This window comes from Corvus brachyrhynchos, unplaced genomic scaffold, assembly GCF_000691975.1.
Source record: "Corvus brachyrhynchos isolate BGI_N302 unplaced genomic scaffold, ASM69197v1 scaffold264, whole genome shotgun sequence".
In the NCBI taxonomy this organism is placed as follows: Eukaryota; Metazoa; Chordata; class Aves; order Passeriformes; family Corvidae; genus Corvus; species Corvus brachyrhynchos.
In genome coordinates, this window is record NW_008237648.1 from 471853 (window position 1) to 496026 (window position 24174).

At 40.8% G+C, this 24174-nt stretch overlaps 1 protein-coding gene across 2 annotated transcripts in view; it reads right to left on the bottom strand.

The window, feature by feature from the left end:
* The window catches only part of ITGA9 (integrin subunit alpha 9), a 244925-nt gene that overhangs the window by 183537 nt on the left and 37214 nt on the right, over positions 1–24174 (bottom strand). For both annotated transcript variants that reach the window (XM_017732049.1, XM_008631949.2), the window contains exons 11-14: positions 22158–22248; positions 21587–21632; positions 17629–17783; positions 12166–12326 (exon numbers count right to left, since the gene is read on the bottom strand). In XM_017732049.1, the coding sequence (XP_017587538.1) occupies positions 12166–12326; positions 17629–17783; positions 21587–21632; positions 22158–22248 (453 nt within the window). The remainder of the gene's footprint in view (positions 1–12165; positions 12327–17628; positions 17784–21586; positions 21633–22157; positions 22249–24174) is intronic.

Sequence of the window (24174 nt, forward strand, 5' to 3'; positions counted from 1 at the left end):
AGGAATGAAAATACAAGAGGTAGAAGCACCATCCCAATTGCCTTAAACACTCATCCATTCCCCCATGCCAGAAATACTTAGTGGATTCAGGAAAGGCTTTGAAAATGCTTTCTCAAGTGAGTAGGGTCCCCAGGCAAGATCCTCATCCCTTACTGAACCCTGCATTAGTTTTTGCCATTGATTGCTACTGCCAGGGCTGGGTTGCAGGTTTTATGTTGTCACAGAACAGACTGCAGATCAGGCTCTCAAACCTGGCTGTACTCCAGGGCTCAGCTTCTCTAAGTCAACTTATGATTTTTGCTGCTGCAATTTGAGAGCAAACAGGGGCAGCTTTCATGGAAACAATCACATGGGCACCACAAGAAAATGGAAACCACTTTCTCCAGCTGCCTTTCTGCAATTAGACACTGGATGGGTTGGTGCCCACTGACATGTCCAAGTCACAGGGAGTTTGTGGGCTGTCAACTACAGTTAGAGGGCTCAAGCCTTCCCTTCACAGTAAATTGCAGAGCTCATGGAGGGGGGCAAACCAGCAGCCTTTCCTGGGCAAGCTGCTTCTGTCATGAGGGGTCATGCACCCCAAATGGGAATTTAACTTACTCTCTTCCGCAGGGGTAATATTTTCTCATTAAAAAATTGGGTTTGTTACTGTATTAATTTGTCAGAGTTTATCCTTTACTAGGGCACATAGGAATGGTTTCTCCTGGTGGCATATACCTGACAGAATGATTTCAAAACACTCAGTGATCCACTTAATGATTTAAAAGTAGTTAATAGCTATTACAGTTGCATGTAAACACTCAGTTCTTCAGTTTTCTCTGAAGAAAATCTTTATGAGTAAACAATAAAAAAAAAGGGTTCCTCTTTACAATTTTTCACTTTGAACTTTGTACCTAGAAGACATTGCAGAACTCACAGAGCAAAAATCAAAGCTTCCAGGTCATTCCACCCCAAATCTGCTGCTGCTTCTGCACTTGCAGGAACACTTGGCACATTTTTTTACATAAAGACTGAAAACCTCAACACTTCCTAAAAACATTCAGGGTATCTTCCTGTTAAGGAGTACATCTAGTGCAGGTAGCTCAGTTGTGTCCTGGGTGGGGGGAAATGGCTGAAGTCCCAGCCAAGAGGCCATGAACTGGCAGCGGCCCTTTGTTAGGACCCTTTGCCTAACAAAGGGCACAGGGACTGCCGTGCTGGCCATGGAGGGGCATATGTAGAACCCAACGAACAACAACAAGGCCTCAGACCAAATATCACTATTCTCAGACCAAATATCACTATTGCACCAAAAGGCAAGCATAAGGGGTGTGAAAAGCACATGACAAACTGGTATACAGACTGTAATGGTACAAAACCCCAGCAATTCCTTTGTTCAGGGTCCCCCCCTCCCTCCTGCCCGAGGCACCCAGCTTGAGCTGTTATCATGTTGCACCATGATTAAATTACCTAAAGAACCAGACGTCTGAGACTCAGCTATGGGAAACCTTCCTTCGAGACCGTGAGGGAAACCTGTCTGATTGCTTGAGAGTGGTGTGTGTGGGGAGTCAAGCAGGGCCACCCCACTGTGAAGGGGCTTTGGTTGCAGCAGCAGCAAAAGTCTGGAGTGGTGGGAATGTAACTGCCAGTGGCTCCTAGATGGTCAGAGAGGAAACTTTCCTTAACATTACAAAGTTTCTGGCTTTTCGATTTTGGCATCCTTTCCAGCTCATTGAGTAAGAGCACACAAGCCAGATTTGCATGCCAAGTGATAGAGCTTAGTCTCTCACAAGAAAGGAATTTTAAAGCCTTTTCATCAGATCATTGTCCCTGTACACTTTGTCTTTACTAAACCTGCTTTTTATGGCTAATGGTACATTTCACTTGCTACTATCTAGATCCTAGCAGGTCAAAAACACATAAAAGAAGGTATAAATTTAAGACAACCTGTTTAAACTTACACTCTTTGTTAGTTGTTTCTATTTTTACTCTTTTCTTCTCACTAAAGTTATTAATGTCTGCTCCCTTTTAGTCAATCTTGCCAAATGAGCAGCTCTAAGTCTGCTAATAGGATGAAAGTTACCAAGTGACAAGTTTAACCAGTTGTATTTTCAACTACTCTGTCATCTAAGAAGGAAGTGTAAATTTACTTTACTCTCACATTAGATTCCCTTAGACTTACCACTAACTTCTCACACTTCAGTCTAGAATTTAACACCAGATCTGGGCCTTCTCCCAGGCCAGGGAAAAAAAAAAAAAAAAAAGGCAATATAAATTATTAAACGATTCTCTCCCTTTTTTGTTGTATTTTGTTGTTACAGTCAGACTATCACCCAATCCTACCTTTATGGTATTAAGCACATTCAGATAATACAGAGTAAAACATATTCAGGGCCTTAAAGCCCACTCATAAATGGAGATTAAAAATAACTAGAACAACAAGATGGAAATAAACCAACTTGCATAAACAGCATGCAAAAACCATTCATTATTAAGTATTTTTCAGTTTTTCACAAAGGAGATAAATGTTCACAAATACTTTCAAGGAAGACTTTTTTACAAGAAACTTCCCGTGCTACATATGAGAAACAACAAACACCAACATATGCAACTTAGGCAGAAAATGGGTCAATTACTTTACAATAAAGACAGACTAGAAGATCCTCTGGTGAAATTTTCTTTGCAACTCTGAAGTTGCTACATTATGTTCTTAGTGGAATTTGAACAGAGAAATCTCTCTCATGCAGGAACACTGAGCTTTTGCTTAAGAACCAATTGGTTAAATATGTTCTACACAGCTTTTACAATAACTCCTTCTGAAGATTTTCCTTTTGAAGCTGTGGAATTCATATGCAGCAATACAAATGTTAACAGAAGGTGAAAACAAATGGCATATTACATTGAGCCTGTCAGAGGATACCAGTGGATGAAATAAACCCTCAAATCAAGATTGCATGTATTCCTAAAATTTGGCTTTGAGGATAGCTTTGAATTCCTAAAATTCACTGCTTTGAGGATAGCTTTCATAAGTATGCTTTTTTCAAATATGACAATTTTTTTCCAAGCAAAAGTGACCACTGAAAGCAAGCAGAGTGGTCACTTGGTGACATAAACATTTGATGGGAGAAAAGGCCATTGCAAAATCATAATCTAATTTGCCTAATGCATCCAATCTATAAGAACATCTAGTACAAAGTCAGGAAACAAGCTTAAGCATATGCCATCAGGTCAAAGATATTGTGGGCAAGGGGAAAATAATTTGAATTCCTGGATAAATATCCATTTCAAATCTCTGGAGAACAGCTAATGGAGGACACTACAAAATACTAAACATTCCCTGAAGTAACTAGGATTCCAGGAGAGGTCACAGAGCTCTATAAGATGAATTGACAAATAAAAATATGCAACAAACTGGAAGTCTATGACCAGGGATTTAACTTCTGATCACCAGCACAACCATACCAACTGTAACTACCCTGTTGCTTATGTAAGTGCTGGTGGGTATGTGAGGATGAAGATAACATGACAGAGTATGTACCTTTCCTCAATTTCTGGACCTTAGGAGCTCAAGATTAATTCAGTTCCACACCTGAAGTTATGTAGTGAGTATCTCCTTATGAGAGAAAGGGAGAAAAGGCATTTTGTGCCAAAGAAGCTCTATGCTGCAACCTATTATTCCCACATTTCTTCAAACATATTGGCAGGCACTTTTGCTATGAACTAGGGCACTGGATTAGCATTATGTGTTGCCACCCAAACTAAACGCAGCACATGTAAGAGTTTCCCAGGAGACTCTGTTCTGACTAAGAGGAGGCTATAGGTTTGGAACACACCCAGCAGCCACAGCCAGCAAAAGTAATTGTTTTCTCTTTAGCCTAGAGAGTTTTCTATTGGAATTTGCTTTCAGTGAAGTGCCCTGGTCATTCCTTCCTAAGGGTAGCAAAGTGAAAGGGCAATAATTTCAGGCACTCCCCAGTTTGGACAGGATAAGGTGACTGTGTGCACGTGTGTGTTTGAGATTAGCGCACATTCTGATATTCCTCCATGTGTTCTAAACAGGAAAACCACTAAGACAAAAAAGCTCTTCTCTACTGCAGTTTTCTGCAGCAATGCTCTAGCATTAAGTGTATTCCTCTTAAATGTAAATTTATCCCAAAGAAGCAGTAATAAACTTTCACAGCAAAATTTGCCATCATGTATTTAGTTTATATAACTCTACAAAAAACATGTTAGAAAGTTTCAGAAACGGTAGTGTTGCCTTCTCTGCTGCTTCTTTCCACCTGAGAAAAAAAACTCTTTGGTTAACTAGGAGTGCCAGAGAAAGCAAAAATATTCCTATCCATCATTACTTTCCTTATTTGTTTCCTAGTACAAAGCTAGCTTTATCTCTGATTGGCCATTCAGTTTCTAAAGTGCCATCACTGGGAAATGCAATTACTTCTTTCAGATAAAAGTCCCACAGACTGCCTCTCAAAACAGTGGACTCTGGTATCAAAGAATCATGGAAAGGTTTGGGAGGGAAGGGACCTTAAAGATCATCTAATTCCAGCCCCACATACCCCACAGGCAGGAACACCTTTCACTAGACCAGATTGCTCAGGGCCCCATCCAGCCTGGCCTTAAACATTTCCAGGGACAGGGCATCCACAACTTCTCTGGCCAACCTGTTCCAGTGCATCACCACTCTGAATAAAGATCTTCCTAACCTCTAATCTAAACCTACTATCTATTAGTTTAAAAAAAGTCACTCCCTCTTTTTTATAAGCCCCCTTCAAGTCCTGGAAGGCTGCAATGAGGTCTCCCCAGAGCCATCTCTTCTCCAGGCTGAACAACCCCAAACCTTTCAGCCTGTCTTTGTAAAAGAGGTGCTCCAGCCCTTTGATCAACCTCTTCCCTGAAAGTGCCATGCTCTGTCCAGGTCTAAATCTGCCTCTCCTGAGTCTCCAAAAGCTTTTATCTGCAAATGAAATCTCTTTTTGAGAAACTACAGTATCAGACAGAAATACATCAGTGGGCAGATGGCAAAGCCAGGCATATGCCTGCAACTGAATATCTAAAAGCAGCACTGAAGTGTCATGCTTCATTAAGTCTGCATGCAGTAAAAGTAATTCTCAACTCTACCAAAACTTGAGAAATATGCTTTTTTGAGATACTCTACTTGAAAAATAAATCATATTTCTTTGCCATTACAGAACACATTACAGGGAGGAGTTCATCAAAGGGCTCAAGATTAAAGATTTGCATCCTTTTAGGGTTTAGGAGGGCACACTACAGTTTAAAAAAGGGAGGCAAAGCAGAATTTAATCAGCTACTGTGCTGTAAGTCTACTAACTGAGCCTCATTAAAAATGCCATTTATTTCATTTGGGGGCTACAAAATCTCTACTTGGATTCTTAAATATGATTAGCCAGGCACTTTGACAGCTACTTCACCACAGCAACCAAGTTTCTGCCTGGGCCATAAACAACGTCTTTGGCTTTTTCATACATAATGTCAAAAGTCAAAGAGCAACAGTGAACTTCAATAAAATCAATTACCTTGTTAAGACTTTAAATGGGATTTTTTTTTTTTTGTAGATTTTATGATGGATAAGCTCTGTACAGAGCAGAAAAAATTCGAAGACACTCTTCAACTATTAAGAAGGAGATAGTCGCTCACCCAATTATATCACCTAACAATGTGAGAAGAGGGAAAAAAATAAGTAATTTCTTTAAAAAACCTGTGAGGATGGGCAGAGGAGGACTTCTGGGCAAAACTACTGCCTTCAGCTCACAGCTGAAAACCTCACAGTGGCCTCAGGACACAAGCACCTCTGGGCTACCACACAGCTCTCTAGCTACACTGTCCAGTAAAAAGCTCCCAATCAGTTAACAGTACAGTATCTGATACAACTTGCTCTCCCACTTAGCTGCACTACCAGCCCTTACAGACCTCACAGCACTTAACTACTTGTAGCATGGGTCCCCCCCTGAAAGGAGGCATATTTGGCAGCTTGATTTTGGTCATATTGTGCAGGACAGTTTTGAACTGGACTATAAGATGACCCCTAAAAGATAATCTTCCTTGTTCTTGGTGAACCTTACAAAAGTCTTTGAAAAAGCCAAAGATAACTCCATGGTCATCAACAGTATTTAAATCTTGATATAGTTAATGGTCAGCTCAGAGATGTCACTGACTCCTAATCCTGCTTCTGGTACGTCTAAATCCCTTTACTTAAGGGGTGATGAAAAGAGTTATGCAGCTGACCACTGTTCTTCCCTTGCCCATATGAGCTGTGCAGGAAAAAATGCAGCTTGTCTTCTCCCTGGCTTATTTTTCAAGGTGAGACATCAGCTCTACTCAGTGCCAGACAGAATTTATCCAAAAAGATATGATATGATTGATTACAGAAAAAGGCAACAGAAAACACTACTTACTTATTTTTATTTGTATTTATTTATTAAAACACATTTATTTTGCTCTGCCGGAGGGAAGGCAGTCTGTCCTAATAGATTATGAGTGGACTTTGCACTGTTTTGGAAAACAGAACTGTTCTGGAAAGCATGCTTCTTGTAAATAAACCCCTGTCTGTGCTTCATGATCACCCCACCTATCCCACAGCCTTTTAAGGCTGCACACATGTTATGACTGCATCTGGCTGGACCTAACAGTTTCTCCAGTTGGCTCCACAAAAGGGTAAAATAAAGTTATGTAAAATAAGGAAAAGGAACAAACCCAAAGACATCAACTCTGCTCTTGGTCTTAGCACTGAATCTCACTGCAGTCATCATTCCTGGTAAAACTACACAGCAGCTTTAGTCTTGCAGTGATGATAAACTTTCTACTACAGGCTGGAACAGTTCAGCATTCCATTTGCCTGCCAAGTGGTCCAAACCCTGTGAAATTCTAGATAATTATGAACAAGTTTTCATAGCTGTTGCTGCTGGGAGAGAAGTCTCTGCTTAAAGTGTTATCTCTATCCTGTAATACTACCAGCCAAACCTTTACATAGAGATATTAATTCACAGGCAGACAACTCTCAGAAGAAAGCATCTCATCAAGGTGACACCATCTCTACATCTCATGTGACTGACATCAAATGCTTTGCTACCCAATCCCTAGAAAAAAGCTAGAGTATTATGAATCAAAAAGAAAATACTTCAATACATGCAACCCCCTCAGATGAGATCAAACAGTTATAGAGGGAGAAACAAACATGACCACAGACCTTGACTGAAATAGGTGAGCACTAGAGACCAAGTTTGTGTGAGATCAGCAGCCCACAGTATCTTTAAAAGCAACAGTGATGCATGGCAGACAAAGAACAGAGACATACCTATAAAAATGCAAAGTTTTGGCTATAGAACTCAGCAACAAATAAAGCACAATTGTGCAATTTCTGTTGAAAAGTCAGTGTTTTTTTCTAAACCTGTCTGTACAAACACTAGCTCCTCACTTACACACCCTTATGCAAAGCCTGTTACTTCTCAGCCCCATCTTTCCCATAAGCATTTTTCCCATAAGCACTTTCTGGATCCATTAAGAATTAATATTATGACTTACATGAAACTGCTTAAAAGAACCATAGCCTCACCAAGAAAAAAACCTCTGGAAAATATAAATGCTGTTTAACCATGTGTCAGCACTGCTGATGGTGTTTGCAGCTATCAGAACATCCACTCTGCACACAGACAACAGTGACTGGTAGCAACAGGCAGCCCAGCTGGCTGGCCTACAGTGGGGTAAGAAGCCAGACGGTGCTTCTTTAATAAATGAAGGAATTCTTCAAAGGCCTTTCAACATGATCACCATTACACCTTTGTGGTAAATCAAGGAAGATGTGTTTTGATCCTGCATAAATCTGCAGGCACAATGTGTTTTGGTGTCTCTATAACATTCTCATCCTATACACTGATAAATGTATTCTAAATACTAGGAGAGCCTGCATAACCAGGAAACAACCAGGGCAGTTAGCAGAAAAGGGAAACAATTTTTCCTCAGAGTCACTGCCTTGATCACAGCACCTCTTAAGCCCATTGCCCCACTCTTCTGAGCACCATCAAATGAGTGCAGTTTCCATGAAAAAATTCTACATTTCAGCTTCAGGCTCAGACGTTAAGGAGACATTTCTAAAGCCTCAAAACCCATTTGTTTTCTTAGTCTTTCCTAATTCTATACCCTTCTGCAAACTCTGCTTCTTTTCCTCTTAGTACCGCATTCTATTTTCCCAATATTCCTTATACAAAAAAACCCCAAATCCTTTTACAAAAGAAAGCAAAAAAAGCTAATCAGATTTAATCAGATTTAAACTTTGATTCCTTGTACTCCAGCAAAACTGACTGACAGTTGTCACACAAGGTACTCATCTGCTCTTAATAGGTTTTTCACCATTGAAGGAGAGAAGATCTTTAATGGCAGCACCATCATCCCCAGAGGGCTGGAAGAAGAAGAGTGGTCCAGCAGTGAAGCACCTCCTGAGAGACACAAGGAATCAGCTACGCATTCACATGAGAAAGCCAGGGGTGTTCCTGAACTTCTCAGCTAACAGCCATTTTCTACTGAATGTATCAGTCAAACCTTCAAAAGTTGTTTCAATTAAAACAATACAGCTTTTGGAGATGACACGTGAGGCTCTGTCAGTATTGGGTTTACTACCTATGTATACTAAAGAAAGTTTCTTAACTAATAATCATCAAAAAGGTTCCAGTGAAAATAGGCAATTTTAAAACAAAGTATAGAAGAGTCATAAAACTATATCACTCCTTTACAACTGTATGCCCACTACAAAACCAAAAGCAACGTGTTTTGAAGTCCCAAAGTGTTTCCATTTCATTCTCTGTTCTCAACCAGAAAACCATGTTTTCTCATCAACTACCACAATTCTAGCAACTTGAGCTGTAATTTGATAGCCTGCCCTGTACAAGATGAAGCTCCCAGCTACACGTGTCCTATAAACCTTCTGAGATCCACTTAGTCGCACCGGTAAGAGGAAATACAGACTTTAATAGTCAAATTCAGTAGCAGCAATAAGAAAAGTAGCTACTGTCCTGAAAGGGAATCACAAATAGGAAATGAGTCATGCTCAAAACATGGACACTTATCAATTGCAAAACAACTAAATGCTAGTTTATTTGCAGACTGCAACTCTTTTAGTGCTCAGTTTTGCTGGGGTTTCTTGAGCTCAAATCTATTAAAAATTGCAGGCAGCTTGTAGAGATCTATTTTTTCAATGGTTTTTCATAGTCCTTCCATTTTGTGCCTCCAGCACACTAGAATTACATGTTGATAAGACAGTATCATCCAGCAAAGCCTGGAACAGGCTTTCATTTAACTAACTTAACCCACAAAGTTCTGCCATGTTCCATTTGGACTGGAGACCTTGTGTACCTAGCAGAGTTTCTCAAGTTAGCACATGAGGTCACACACAAGTCCAAACAGTTTCTCTATCCTTCATTATGTGGCAGTCCAGAATTGACATCCTTATGCCACAAAAACCCCTTTGTGACCAGTGACACAAATAAAGAATAATAAAGAGAATGCATACAAACAACTCAATTTGCCATGCAGGAGAATTCATCAGACATTCAGTAAATAAAAGGAAAAAGGGAAGCATAACTGAAATACTTGTATATTTTAAGCCCACATATTTTTATCACCCATTCCATCACAAATATATGCAATTAAGGAGAACTCCGGTTGGAGTTTGTGGAGGGTTTTTTTGTTTGTTTGCTTTTCAGGGGGTTTGTTTTACTAGCTGTTACTTAAGGATAGCAGTGATCATGACCCCATTTCCACTCCTTCAGAGGAAGGGCTCTCCTTGATATTTCTAATGTCATGTAGTCTTGTGGATCATACCATCTTTTCCAGAAAAGTACAGGGATTATCTTCCTCCACTACTTGCATTCACCCTTACAAGATTACCTGCTATTCTTCCAACAGTGAAAAATGGCTGCTTATATCACATGGAAAAGTAGTAGCCTTGTTTGTTAACCAGCTGTTTTGCTTTAAGTTGTTGGTATTTTCAAACATGTTTAAATGTTTCTCTTGCCTATAAAAATCCAATTTCCCAGGAATTTTCCAGAAGAACAGCTTTTACCTTTGCATTCCCAAAATTAACTAGAAATGTCACAATAATTTAAAGAGTTTCTTGGGCACATATAGCTCTTCAATGAATTCTGTGTAGTATCCAAAAACTACAGGAGCTGGTGTGAAAGAAATCATTACTTGGTTAAGATAGGCACGTGGCTCCTTTTGATCCAAACTCAATAAATTGAAGTCTAACCAGATGTGGCCATTGGAGAAAAACCAGGATTAGTAAATTCAGCGATGCATTTTCTAAGTAAAGTTTATCTTATAGGCTTACATTTTCTTTAACAAGCTTTTCCACAGCAGAAAGCAATGGTTCTTCCAGAAACAAAAAATGTGGAAGGTATATAGTCTCTTCAGAGAGATCCACACAATTTAACAGGATAGCATTTACTCCTTGGTGCCCTTATTTATTTTATTTTCTCTCAACGGCCATGCACAAAATGTTGATAGAGTCAAAGGATTAATTTTATCTACCCTTCTCACAGTTTTTAGGTACAAAAAGGCTTCCTGGAAAAGTTTATACACTTAGAAAAATCTGGATGTGCTGTATTCTCAAAACAAGACAGTGCCAAGTGATATCCATCAAATTTAGGTCACACTCATCTATGGGAATAAGTCCTTCAAGTAAGGACTGGTGATAATGATCAGTGTTTGTAAGACATATGTGCTTTAAAAGATAAATGTCCTTCCCACGCAATTTTAAAATCCATTCTATAAATTTTTAGCATAGAATAAAATTGTTGTGCTTACTCTGAAAACAATGTCAGCTGGGTGACATTTCTTCAATGCCTACCAAATGAGGATAACTACAGTCCTAGCAAGCTCTAGATGAAGAGTTTGCCACAGGAAAAACAGACGCTTTCTGTGGTGGTGCAATGTTTTATTGTGTTTTTGTATGTTCTTTGTACCCCAATGGCTCATCCCTACCTTCCCCACTCCTACTCCCAGTTGGTTTGCCCCAGATTCAAGCCGCTCCCCCGGTGCTCCCAAATATGGTTATCCCCTCCCCTTGTTCTGGCACCTTCCCTGCCAATCGCCCAAACCCCTCCCGAAGTTCTGGATTGTTCTGTGTCTGTCACCCAAACCCTCCCTAATTACCCTTATAGGGCCCCCATCAATCCCCTGAGACCCTGCCCCCTCAGGTACCTCCCCTCTTGGAAATCTCCTAAACCTCGATGCCCCATTGGGGCATGTGACCCCTCTCCCTCCACCCACCAAGACCATTGGACCAGGTGTAGGTCCTCCCCTCTTGTGCCCCTCCCTCCTAATCCTCCGATTGGTCCCTGGTCGAGTTACTCCCCCTGTTCAACCCCCCCCTTTATAAGGTATGGTCACCTGGCAATTGTTGCTGGTTCACCGTGGATCCCCTTCAAGGAATCTTGGATTGTATCCAGTGGCAAGCCTCCCTGCTACTTTTTATCTTTCCCTTCCTCCAGGGCTGCTGGCTGCTACAGTGCCTGGAGCCTTCGCTCCCCTGGATCAAAGCTCTGTGCCTCCGGCTGCTCCCCACTCCTGCCACACACCGCTGGAGCTAGCCTATGCTGTGGTCAGTAGCGGTCACTGCGACACCTTTCTATGTCTCAGTCTGGAAAGCAGTCTCTGTATCTCTAGGACCATGACACATGTGAAATTTAGTTATCCCACTGCTGCTTTCAAGCCCAAAAGAAATCCACAGGGCTCTTCAAATCCAAGAGCCCAATTACTTCATTGTAGGGCCCATGTTATCCTGCCATTCCCACACAGATTTTATCACCAGTCCTTTGTGCAGTCAGACCTTAAACAAAACAAAACACTAAAGCTGCTGTTCCTACCAAAATGAGATGTTGTCTCCTTGGGAATAATAACTGTAGCAACAAACCAAGGCAAAAGGAAACAGAGGGAGAGAAGGAAAGAGAGAGAATCTGCCTGATCAAACATAAATAAAATGTATTTTCCTGGCACCAGGTCTTGAAGGTGCTCAGACTGACAAATCACGCCAAGCAAGAACTTCTGAGCTTCTACCTATCAGGAAATCAAACATCTGAAACCTAAGCAGCACAACTTTGATTGGTTGAATAATTTTTTTAAAAGAGTGAAATGCAGTAAGGCCAAAGTAAGGAAGGACAGGAATGAACTGACCTTGACATATGCTAGGTAATGTTCGCACTTTTCCTGCATGTACAACAGTTGTAACTTTTCTGTGATCTGCCCTGCTGTCTCTCCAGAAGTCACAAAATAAACCCTGGGTTGCTGGCTCTTTTCCTTCTTTGCCACATCAGCGGTCAAGTTATAATTCAAACCTGTTTTAAAAAGGAAAAAGAAGAAGAAAACAAAGGATGTCAGTGAACAATAGTTATTTTCCAGCCACCTATCAATGGATCCTGTTGCCTCCAGGGCATCTGTGCTTGAAGAAAGGTCAACCCCTGAGGGCCTTCAATCAATCACTAACATACTGCCACGTTTAGCGTCACTATTATTCCCAGCCCATCCTTTCCTGTAGGAAATGTTGTGTAATACATCTAGATACATACACTTAACAGCAAAAAAAAAAAGATACACAAAAAAACCCTACAAAAAACCCAGAAGATACTTAAACTGTGTTCCTAACAGAAAAATCAAAAAACCAATAGAAACAACAGCAGCAACCTCAAACTCTGTTTTCCTTCTAAACAGCAAATGTCAACCAGGATGTGGCACTTCCTGACAATTGTTTTCTTTGATTTGCAGTCATTTTAGCATTCATACCTTAACGATAGTCTACTTCCTCCCACACAGCTCTGTTGCTTCCAAAAAGCAACCCGTGGCAGCAGGGGTTGGGGAGATAACTGGCCAAACTTATCACTGCTGGTGGTGTAAGTTCTTCCTGCTCACTCCAGTAGGAGATTGGAAGGCAAATTTTCACTAGCAAATTAACTCTTCCAAGTAATGCCTTCAAATATTTGTCCAGCAGCTTTAAGTGAGTTTTCTCTCTTTCTACTGAGGATCTACCCACCCAACATCACACAATGAAAATAAAACTCTGGTATGAATTTGATGAGCTCAGAAGAAAGGCTCAATTCTTCTAATGACTATTCATTTTCCATAACTAAAGTTATATGCCCAAAAGCTTTGATAGTAGCTCCCTCTGGGAAATTTTTGCTTATATCTTCAAGACGGCCGCTACCCAGCGGACCAGGTAAACTATTCCAGCCAGTAAGAGATGCACCAAGTAAATAGCAGCAGACACTTTATAATGGATTTTCATCCTAAATAGCATATATATACTTATGATGCAAGAATCATCCCATAGGGCTGAAGGCACGCCTGAAGCTGGGAGGAGTGAGAAGAGATTAAGATCAGGCCGTGGCATCCCACAAGCTAAAAGACGGGAATCACAGCTGGTGTGCTAATGTATGGGTTGCACACTCTGAACCACTCAGAACGTCCCTTTCTCACCCATTCAGATAATGACACAGCACACAAACAGCAGGAGGCAAAATGCTCATCAGGAATAAGCACATCTGTAAGTGCTTGCTAAGCTACTAGCTATAGTAATGATTTGCAGGGGGGTGAGAGGCACCACATGGAAAAAATGAAGAACTGACTAAATAATAACAAAAAGCATTGGAAAAGGAATGTGTTTCTTTGCTGTCTCTGCCAGTAATTACAAGGAGAAAATGATTCATAAACTTTGCTTGCAAAGAAAATTCTTAAGTAATGAAAGCATTAAAATAAAGTGTTAGCAAATGAGAACATATAGGACATTCCCTCCATCCTCTTTCAAAAAGCTTTTTTTTTCCCAGTACTTGTTTCAAATCCACTCTCATAGTGTTGTCCCTGGGTCTAAGTAGTGAGCCATCCATGTGGCTCAGTACACTGAACAACACATCCCTACAGCACTTCTGCTTCTGAGGCATTCTGACTCATGCCTGCCTCCAAAAAGACTGGGAAAATGAGGGACAGAAATAATACCCCTGCACCAAAATATAGCTGCATACAGGTGAGAGTCTCCTTCTGAAAAGTGTTGGATTAGGTATGTTTCTTCAGTCCTAGGAACATGTTTAAACAGCGAAAATTATTCACTATTATCCTACACTAAATCTTGCCAGTCTTTCAGGCAACAGCATTAGGGACATGAGGACTACTCTAGAAATGGATCAACACACAAGCAATGTACATCTGAAATGAAGAGTACGGGAGAAAGTTTGGAGCAATTTCTATCATATCTTCTTAACTCTAGTCAAAAGACCAAAACCCTTCATTTTCAGAGCCACTAAAATTCACCTAATTCTCACACTGGTACTATTACTATTGTTGTTATTATTGTAGCGGAAATTATCTAGACTGTTGTCAGAGACTGAAATAGTTCCTGCCTCAAACATTGCTATAAAGTTTTACTCATTATAGCAAAACTGTATAAAGGAGACATTGAAGCCCATGCCTCCCTAAAGAGGCTTTTTGGGGGGACCAACACCACCAAGAAGACCAGCTGGGGAGGATCAATGGAACATTGCTGGGATCCACAGATGGTGATATTTCTTTATTCTGTCTCTGTCACGCTCTTTCTGCCCCCCCCCCCAACCCCCCACCTATTTTCTATTTCTTTCTTTCTTTCCCTCTCTCTTATTTACTATGAAATAAAACCCATACTATTGTCACTGGCATATGGTCTCGTTTGCACCTTAATTCGGGCAGAGGCATTTCTAATAACTTCAACAACTGGATCTTGACAACTGTGGACACTAGTTTACTTCCATTTTCATTCAGGGATGAATGCAGAAGCAGCACTTGATGCACAGAGATGCCAGCAGCCTCTTTCTTGTCATGGTCACCCAGAAGTACACAGGCTGAAACCTTTTCATCCATTATAGGAAAGGCCTTTCTCTAATCTCTGCCTTTCCTGGAGATAAAAAGACTCCAGGGGAGACAAAGCAATGACCCCTCAAGTGAGGGAGGAACAGTCTAAGTGAGATTCTGAGATGACAGAGTGAAAACTTAAAATGTCATGTTTCTCAAATGTCCAAAACATACTGGAGGCTGTCTCTGTCAGGAGGCATACAATTAGGTGTTCAGTTCTCCAGAAAGTACTGAGACAGAGTGCACAGCCAGACAGAGCATGGCACAAAGTGCAAAGCACGTTTCACTTGGCCATGGCTCTTTGTTCAGACAAAAACATTTCAGCAATAAATTCATACTTCTGAAAACTATAGTCTGAAAGAAACAATTTAATGGAAATTCTACTGTCATTTGCAGTATTAAGCAGTATCCGTAAACACAGATCCTCAGATAGCTGTTTCATAACCAGTAGCATTGCAACTACCACTAGAGGAAGAAGAAAAGAAAAAGGTAGTTAATGTTTACGTGCAAGTGTGAGGCAGTGCTAGATGAAGATGACTTTCCTTGCCATTCCAGTTAACAAAATAGCCACACATTCAAATAAATATTGAAGACACACATTTGCCACAGGAGCATGCTGTGTGCATGTTCAGCTTGATTTTCTGAACATTATGTAGTAGATTACCAATTTCAGCTGCCCAAAAGCAGGAGAAATGCTCAACTTTACACCAGGAAGCAATAATCTTGAGAATCCACACTGACAAGCCCTAGGGGAGTGCCACTCTAGATGAGTACTGCGTTCTTGCAGTCTGATTTAGCAAAATGCCCCCAGACATCTGAGGGTGAGACAATCCCAACACTTTCAGCCACAAAATTCCAGCATAGCATTTTAACACTTCCATATGCCTTTCAAAGTCTGAACTGCATAACAATGCATTAACAGGGATATTCTAGGGTTTTTTTCTCCTACATTTAACCACACAGGAAAGGAATCATTACAATATTTCCCTTAATTGTTCCATCCGTTAATTGATATTCTTCAACTGCAACATAATTAAAATGGCCTGACTGCTAGATTACTAGGTGAAAGCTTATTTGAGATATTTTATTCAAATCATATCCTAAAGGGCTTTTTTTCAGTTGGATAGTTCTGGCTGTAATATTTTCAAGAAAATCACTTTGTTAGAAGCATTGTATGAAAGGACAGTGTTTGAAGGTTTATAATAACCTACTTAATAATAAAAAAGTTCCTTGTAACATGATGGATGTTAGTCATTGAAGAAGATGCATATGTGCTTTTACCACGATAAATCATGGGAAGTACAGTTTGTATGACAACAGAGGGGAATTCAACCAGCTCTTACAAGACATGAACAGGAAGATAGATCTTCTGCAAACAAGGGAAACCGATACTTAGATTGCAAAAAAGGCAGTTTACTTCTTAGCCGCAAGTCCAGAGATATGAAATTAAGGCAAAGGAAATATTTTTAATAGTACCCCAGGAACATAAGAACACCTAGATATTCAGAAAACCTATTTGTGATTTTTCAGAGAGGAATTAACCCCTCGGGAGCCCTCAGAGATGCATTTTCATAACAACAAAGTAGTGGGCAGTAAAAAAATACTTTATCAAAGCATGTATTTGTCTGCTTAGTCATCATTTACAGGGATGGAAAAGTCATCATATAGAGGAAGCAAAAATAGAAACTGAAGTCTCAGTTGCACCAATATTTCAGAATACAGAGGAATCTTAAATTTAGTAACTCCATTGTTTTGAGCTGTTCAGGTAACAGTGACAAGCTGGTTTAGTTCTCACTTCACGTGAATGCAAGAAGAAGTAGCAAGAAGCCTTTTCCTTTTCTGACTTAATTAAAAACAGAATACTGCAGCAGGCTCAGGTGAGGATACACAGATACAACTCACCCTTCTCAGCTAGCTGATCAAAAGTTTAGGGCACAGAGCAGGAGGAGGCAGTGCTTTCCCAGCTCCTCACCAGACTCACTGTCAAGACACAGCCACACTGTGAGGCTGAGGCATCTTCCCTGAACAGCATAGTGCAAGTCCTCTGCCATTCTTAAAGCATGACAAAGGTGAAATGTCATGAACAAAATTAACCCAGGCCTTAAATATTTAGAAATGCTGTATCTGTCCCATACCACTTCATAAAACAGCTAAGACTTGTAAGCATTGGGATGTAAAAGACATAAGTAGCATTTTAATAGAGCCAAGATGTAAAGGCTTGCACAATTACATGTTACACAATTGCATTCACCTGAGTGAGCTCTCTAAGTGTTTTACAGAGACTAACTAATCTGGAAGATATTCTTGCAATCAGTAAAATACTGGGCTACTTATAATCGTATTACAAAGAGGTAAACTGATGCACAGAAAAGGATCTTCTCATGTCTGTTTCAAGAGCTCCTTGCAGACTTTCAAACTCTATTAATCCAGAGCAAATCATACCTGTTTTCTGATAACATTGATAGAGGATATGGATACAGAAATGTATTATCAAGAGGTGGACAGGGAATACGAACCCAGAAGTCTGTGCTATCCTTGCAGTAAGCCCAAGGAGACATTTCACTCAGGAAGAAACTGCCTCATCAGAAGGTAAAAACATGCCCAAGAAAGTTCTCAAGCCTCCAGCTTTCTGTGATCGTATGGCCCATGTTCATGATGAAAATCCTTATTTTACAAAAAATCTCTGTTACTAACTGCAAAAAGAGACCTTGACTCTGGGTCAACGTGTTACTGTGCTCCTGTCTAAGGCTGGCACAGGTACCTTACCTATTTCTCCAGGAACATGCTTGCCACTGAAACGAAAGCATGCTGTCACATTGAGGCAGTTCACCAGCTGCAAACCATCATGGCACTGAGGAGCTGTGATATTGATAGATGTGGGCAGGAAAATGGTGATGTCCATGGTAATGACAGGCCTGGATCTGGAGAAAACAGAGAAGCAGAATTGTGTGACCATTCAGAGGGAAATTCTCAGGCAAAGGAAAAGAAAGCAAATTTGGTAAACTGCACAATTTCAAGCAGACAGGAAAAATAAGAGAGTACATTTGAATTGCAAAATAAACTAGCATTTTACCTAGGGCTACTAGCATTTAAATGAAAGTGGTAATGTCAGCTCGAAATTCAATGCTCAGACACAGACTGCAGGCAGGCAGCTGGGGAAACTGATAATATGTAATAATGATAATCATCTCCAGCAAATGTTGCATAAAGCCTTCCTGATGACTGAAGAGGATAACAAAATCAGCAGAAGAGCAAACAAGAACAACAAGTTCATGCAAATGAGACTGGCTGCAAACCATCTTGGATGAACAGGGACAGGTACGGAGAGACTGTGGGTTTCCATAGAATGGTCTATAGTCAAATTTGTGACCCGAAAGTCAAGGAGAGAGCACAGAAGTCCTCCACAGGACATGGATTCATACATAATTTTTCTGACCATATAAGAGGGACAACAGACACCACATTCATGTTTTCTGGAGGAGGAAATGTTTGGCTAATTCCCTCCTGCCAAGTGGCAAGGATTGAATACTTTTATCAGGCTGCTGAACTGTGTTTCAGGAATTACCCAGGGCACTGTGAACAAAAGCTTCCTACTCTTGCAACTCCAGCACCAGGTTATTGCTGTCACTACTCCTGTCTGACGGAGACCTCAGCCAGAATCACAGAGCAAGTTGAGCACCTTAAGGCACAGGTGTCTTGCTATGGAAACTTCCCTGTCTGACCATCCAGGAGGCACTCAGGCAGTCACACTCCCACCACCAGAGACTTTACCTGCTGGGACCAAAGCCCGTTTGCAGTGTGTGGCTCCAGTGAGCTGACAGGTGCCCCCCTTGACTCCCTACACACACCACACTCACATAGTCAGACCAGGTTTCCCATAGTTTCATAAAGCCTTTTATTCACAGTGCAGTTAACACAGAAACAGCTCAAGGTGGATCCAAGGAGGGATCCCAAAGAAAGGACCCCATGGGCTTTTATACCCTCACAGTCCAAGCATGTGAAAGTCTCTGCTCTTCCTCCTGAGTCCTCAGCTCCCGCTGTGTCTCAGAGTGTCCCCAAGTGTCCTCTTGCTTTGGGCTCCCACCACCCAGGGCTCAATCTGCAGTTCACACACCAAGCTACTTGCACTGAATGCATTCCTCAACAGTTTGCTTTTTCACACAACACAGAAACCACAGCAGCTTGATTGGGAAAAGCAGCCCAGAAACTCAGGCACTCCTGAGCCATCTCCAGGGCAGGACTTGAGCCCAAAAATTATGGGTGTTTTTCTTCCTGTTTTCAATTCTGTACATGTTCAAGATGAACATGTTCTTCCAAAATCAACTACAGTAGTAAAAAAAATGCGCAGCAACCAGCAGATTCAGTTCTAAGGTAATCTCAGCAGCCATGCAAGGCCAGAGCTTGTAAAACACTTCAGCACTCTCACTCCATAAGCCACTTAAATTTAGAGGTAGGGGAGAAGGAGAAGAGAGCAGGGATTGTGGTTACACCTAATTTATATGAACTGGAACAAAATTCACATCAATCTCTGATACAGCCACTCAGACTCTTTTACCACAGCCTGAAATAACAGTGCAAGTTCACATTTTGAGATGGAGGATAAAAATAAGTGCTAGCCCTAGAAATATATATGGGGGGAGGGAGGAAAAAGAGTCAGTGTCCTAGGATCATTTCACACCTTCAGACAAAACAACTCTTTTTGAATGCTTAGGGAGACATGAAAGAGTAAACGCTATAACTGATCTAGAAAAATATTTCTCCTTCAAAAAAGTATTTCTCCAACTATCATGCACGCCATGATTTTTCCTTGATGTTATGTCACTTGGTTACACACTGGGGAAGAACAACCCAATGCGTCTCTCAAAGGGCCATACACACACATGATCAACAGAATGCATCTGCCGCAAGTCAATGAAGGCTTCCACCAAAGCCATTAAATATCACTTGGCAAAACATTTGTTGGTTTTGGTTAAAGGACTTCACAAAAGTGGGAAGGGTGAGGGGATGCATAGGGGAGAAAACGTTTATCTCTTTATCCTAACAGCAAGAGGGACACTGTAGATTGGCAGTAGCAGCAATTAATCAAGCTGCTCACAAAGTTAGTCAGTAATGTACTAATGTCCTCTGAAAAGCACAAGCATAACTGAATGCATGGACAGATGTCATTATGCTGTTGTGATGTATGTGGTTTTAAACATTACAGTAAGCCTTTCAGTTTGTCTTCCCCCCTCTGTAATCAATGTCTACATCAACGACTGTAGGAAGAGATGGAATAAAGTTGAGTTACAAGCTGTAAAACCTGCCTGCAGAGGCACGTGGCAGCACAAAGGAGCTTGTCTCCACTGGACCCTGGGGGGAGGAGGTGTCACACGGCAGACCCCTACAGAGAGGAGGCTGCCAGGAGCTGACAGAAGGATGAACAGCGAGTGATCACCCCATAGAAGGACATTTAGAAAGTGTGTTGCTGATGTGGCAACACGGGATAGGTCACGTAGCAAGAACTGCCATATAAGGAAATACTGTGCCTTAGAAAAGTGTATAAAACCAGCTCGTTTCTTTGAAGAAGTGATTCGGATTCCCTGCCGGTCTGGCTCTGTACCTCAATCGCCGACAAATGTAGGTGTAGGTGAAATGTAGGTGAAAAATGCTGTTTTCTTTCTAGCAGCATCAGACACATGAGACTGCAAATTCCCATCTGGGGCATGGCACACCTTTTCACAGAAGCAACTATTAGCATTCTCTGCATGTATGATGAAGAAACAGAAAACTCTTCAAAAGACTTGACCACCTGCCATGCTGATCATCAAGAGTATTTCTTCCCTCCCTCTCCTTTTTCTTCACTGTAACTGATTCAAATGAAACAGAGCCAAGTTTCTCCTGCCTTGAACAGGAAGCAGGCTGGCACATCTGTTCTGCAGCTCCAGCATTTGTCTTACCAGGGTCACCCCCTCCCTGTGTCTTCCATTAAGATGCAGGAGTTCCTAAAGATATCTAAGTTTTGAAAGGATTTTTTAACTTAATATTAACGAGTGTAACAAAGGACCTACTGGCAAAGTTCAAACCTTCCACTCTGTTCTCCAGGTCCGTGTATCTCAAGTTCACTTGTACTCTAACTCTCCACCTGCATAAATTGGTGAACCAAGCTGTCCCACCTCTCTCTATCAGATGGAACAATTACACGTAACTCACAAACTTGAAACAGGAGCCCAGCTCCTGTGTGCACTGAAAATGTATCCATATTTCATTTCCTCAAAGACTCATTCTGCATTCCGTTATAAAATTACATCTACACAAAACTGTATATATATATATATGGATGCAAAATTACATCCTGGCATCCTAAGCAGCTCATTTTTTGCTCAACCACATTCCCTTAAATCACAATTTATTTACTTTAGGTAATCATCAGAATAATAAAAAAGCCTTGTCACAAGTCAGGAGAAACTTTTCTAAAGAGGCGCTGAGATGCAACACATCTCCTTTCGGCTCTAACTGTTTTTCTTCATAGACCAGGTATTATCCTGGTATTATCCCCTCCCACTATTCTGTTTAAATTAGACTGCATTCTTTAACACCATTCATGTCTAAGGTTTTGCTTAAAAAAGTAATCCAGCTTGCTTCTTCTGGCCACAATAAACTAGGGAGGAAACTGGTTTTAGACCACCTAAGATATAAACAGAAAACAAAAGAAGACAACAATGAATAAAAAAGACATTCATCTCACCTCAGAAGTACCACATTGTCTGACAGGAAGGCTCCAACAGTTATATCTGAAAAGTTTGTAACATTGAGGCAGTTACAAAGGAGGCACAGAATTAGTTCTCCCAAATCAGTTGCTAAATTACAGAGCACGAATCTAAGAAAAGCATTTTCTGACTTAGCCTGTTTGTCCCTTCAAATATCATTATGTCATAAGTCTTGTAGCTGGAGGATTACATTCTGTAATGCTCACTTCTGCTTTGTTGTTTGATTTTTATTACTACTATTATATTATTGTCTACTTTTTGGGTTATTTTAAGATTGCCATCCTCACAGAGTAGCTTCCCAGAAACTTAAAACCTTGGCAATATACTGAATCCTCAATCATTGTGACTGTCTAAACACTTGAATTAGGCAACTGCCAAAAATTTTTATCAGGAGCTTTGAGTGGCAGAAGGGAAACAGAAAAAGCAGCTCAGTTTCACTGACCACCTGCAATAGCAGGAACTAGCAGCCTGAAAACAACCAGCTCTGCTGTTTTCTCAGCCTGCTGCTGTATTTTCCTGATGCTCTCACTGCCAGAGTAGCCAACATACCTGGATAACCGTTGCTATCCATATCAACTCCCCCTGATACGGACTGGCCAAACATATGCAGCTTTGGGTTTATTGTTTGCCCAGCTAGCTTCTGCAGTAGAAAACACACAAGTGAAATTAGTCAATAGCACAAAGAATCCTCTAAAAAAAAACCTTACCAAAACAAAAAATCCCAAAACATTCAAGCATGATTTTCATGGCCACTGGGTCTCTCTTCAATGGGCTGGAAGTGCTACGCACCTGCTGTCTTGCACTTCACCCACACAGCCCTAACAGGAAGACTGTCGACTGCCCTTCTGCTCTCAGTTAGTGGGCGACCAATGCTGACTTGGACTAAAAACCCACACCTGCATTACAATCCTCATGCAGACCCAAGCAAAATAAGAAACACATCAAACAGATTTCTGCAGGGGGAAAAAATATAACTGCACCCAAGAGATTAATTTTTTAAAATTACCTTAATTTCTGTGAATAAAAGTTTTAAAAAGCATCTTAACAAAATTAATGATTAGTTAAAACAGAAAATCCTGCACAACCATTTATTTTCACCAAGTTTGCCAGCACACTCAAAGTCAAAATAATTAATTTTCATCCCACTTGGAAATTCTGGTTTCCATCATCTATTACAGAGTATTTTCTGTCAGTTTGGAAGTTGTATCTCATTTCTCCCTCCCCAACACAAAGATTAATTGACTTCTAACATAGTTTCTTTCTTTTTCTAATTACTAACACAAAACTTTCCCTAAATTATTTGCATTGTAAATGGCTTTGTCTGAAGCAAATTAATATATTGAAATCTCTTTTTCTAAGAAGGCAATCACAAGTCTCCCAGCTTTCCATCACTCTGCTGGGCCACCAATGCAAGACCTGAACTCAGATCAACTTCTGACTGCAGAAGTTACAGACAAAGGAAACCATGATGTAAGTTTAAATCTGTTGGAGGTGCTTCACTGTTTGTGACATGTCACCAACTTTTCCTGGCCCTCCCATAAAAGAATGTACTATTGGACAAAAGACCGGGCAAGAAATTTATGGAAAAAAAGACTAGTTGAAGGTAAGAAAGATATCCTGACAGTTAGTTTAAAGGGAAAACAGTGCTCCTCTGGGTACAGGTCTCTTTTCCTACTTGTGGGCAGGTAAGCTTAAGACAATTGGAAGTAATTTGATCCCCACATCACACTTGCATTGCATTTTTGGGGGTCCCAATTAGGGTGGTAAATCCCACCTGCAAACACCTAAAAGACATCTGTGTGTTGTTTCAGCCTGCAAGACAGAAGAAAAATGCTGATTTTAAGTACCATAAATGAAAATAGCAAGCCACAAAGCCAAGTCAGCTGCTTCTGCTAATTGCTGCCACTGAAGCTGCTGAAGGGATATCAGCGAACACTTACCAGCATTTTAAATGAAGAAAACAGGAGGAGGGAGGAGAAAGAACTAACAAAATGAAAAGGGTGAAAATATATACCCTGCTGGACACCCCCTCCACCTCTCACAGCTTATTTAAAAAAGAAATTCCACAGCATTAAGATGGATCAGGAATATAGTAATAAGATATAAAATGTCTTCCACATCCAGGTTCAAATCCAGGGCAGATAGGTAAAGAGCTGAAGTTGTTACACAGTTTTGGTTGCACACAGGACTTGAACCAGTGGTGTGTCTAGTGCCCTGCAGCAGGCACTGGGAAATGTTTGTAAGTGGTGCCTCCTTGGCTGCCTCAGGACATGGGACTATGATAGGAACGGTTTATCAAGAGTCAATGACCACATACCCTGCCACACTCTTGAGCTAGGTGTTCTCCCACTGACCAAGTGGAGAGACATGTGCTGCTGGCCTTGCTCCAATGGGGAGGGAGAGATCACAAACAGGATGCCTTCCTTCCCACCCTGCTGATCTGTCCTCCTTAAAAAATGTAAAATTTTCCCATGAATGACCAAAAAAAAAAAAAAAAGAACCCAAGCCAAACCAAACAAAAAAATCAGAAAACAACTACAACAAAACAAAACAAACAGAAAAAAAG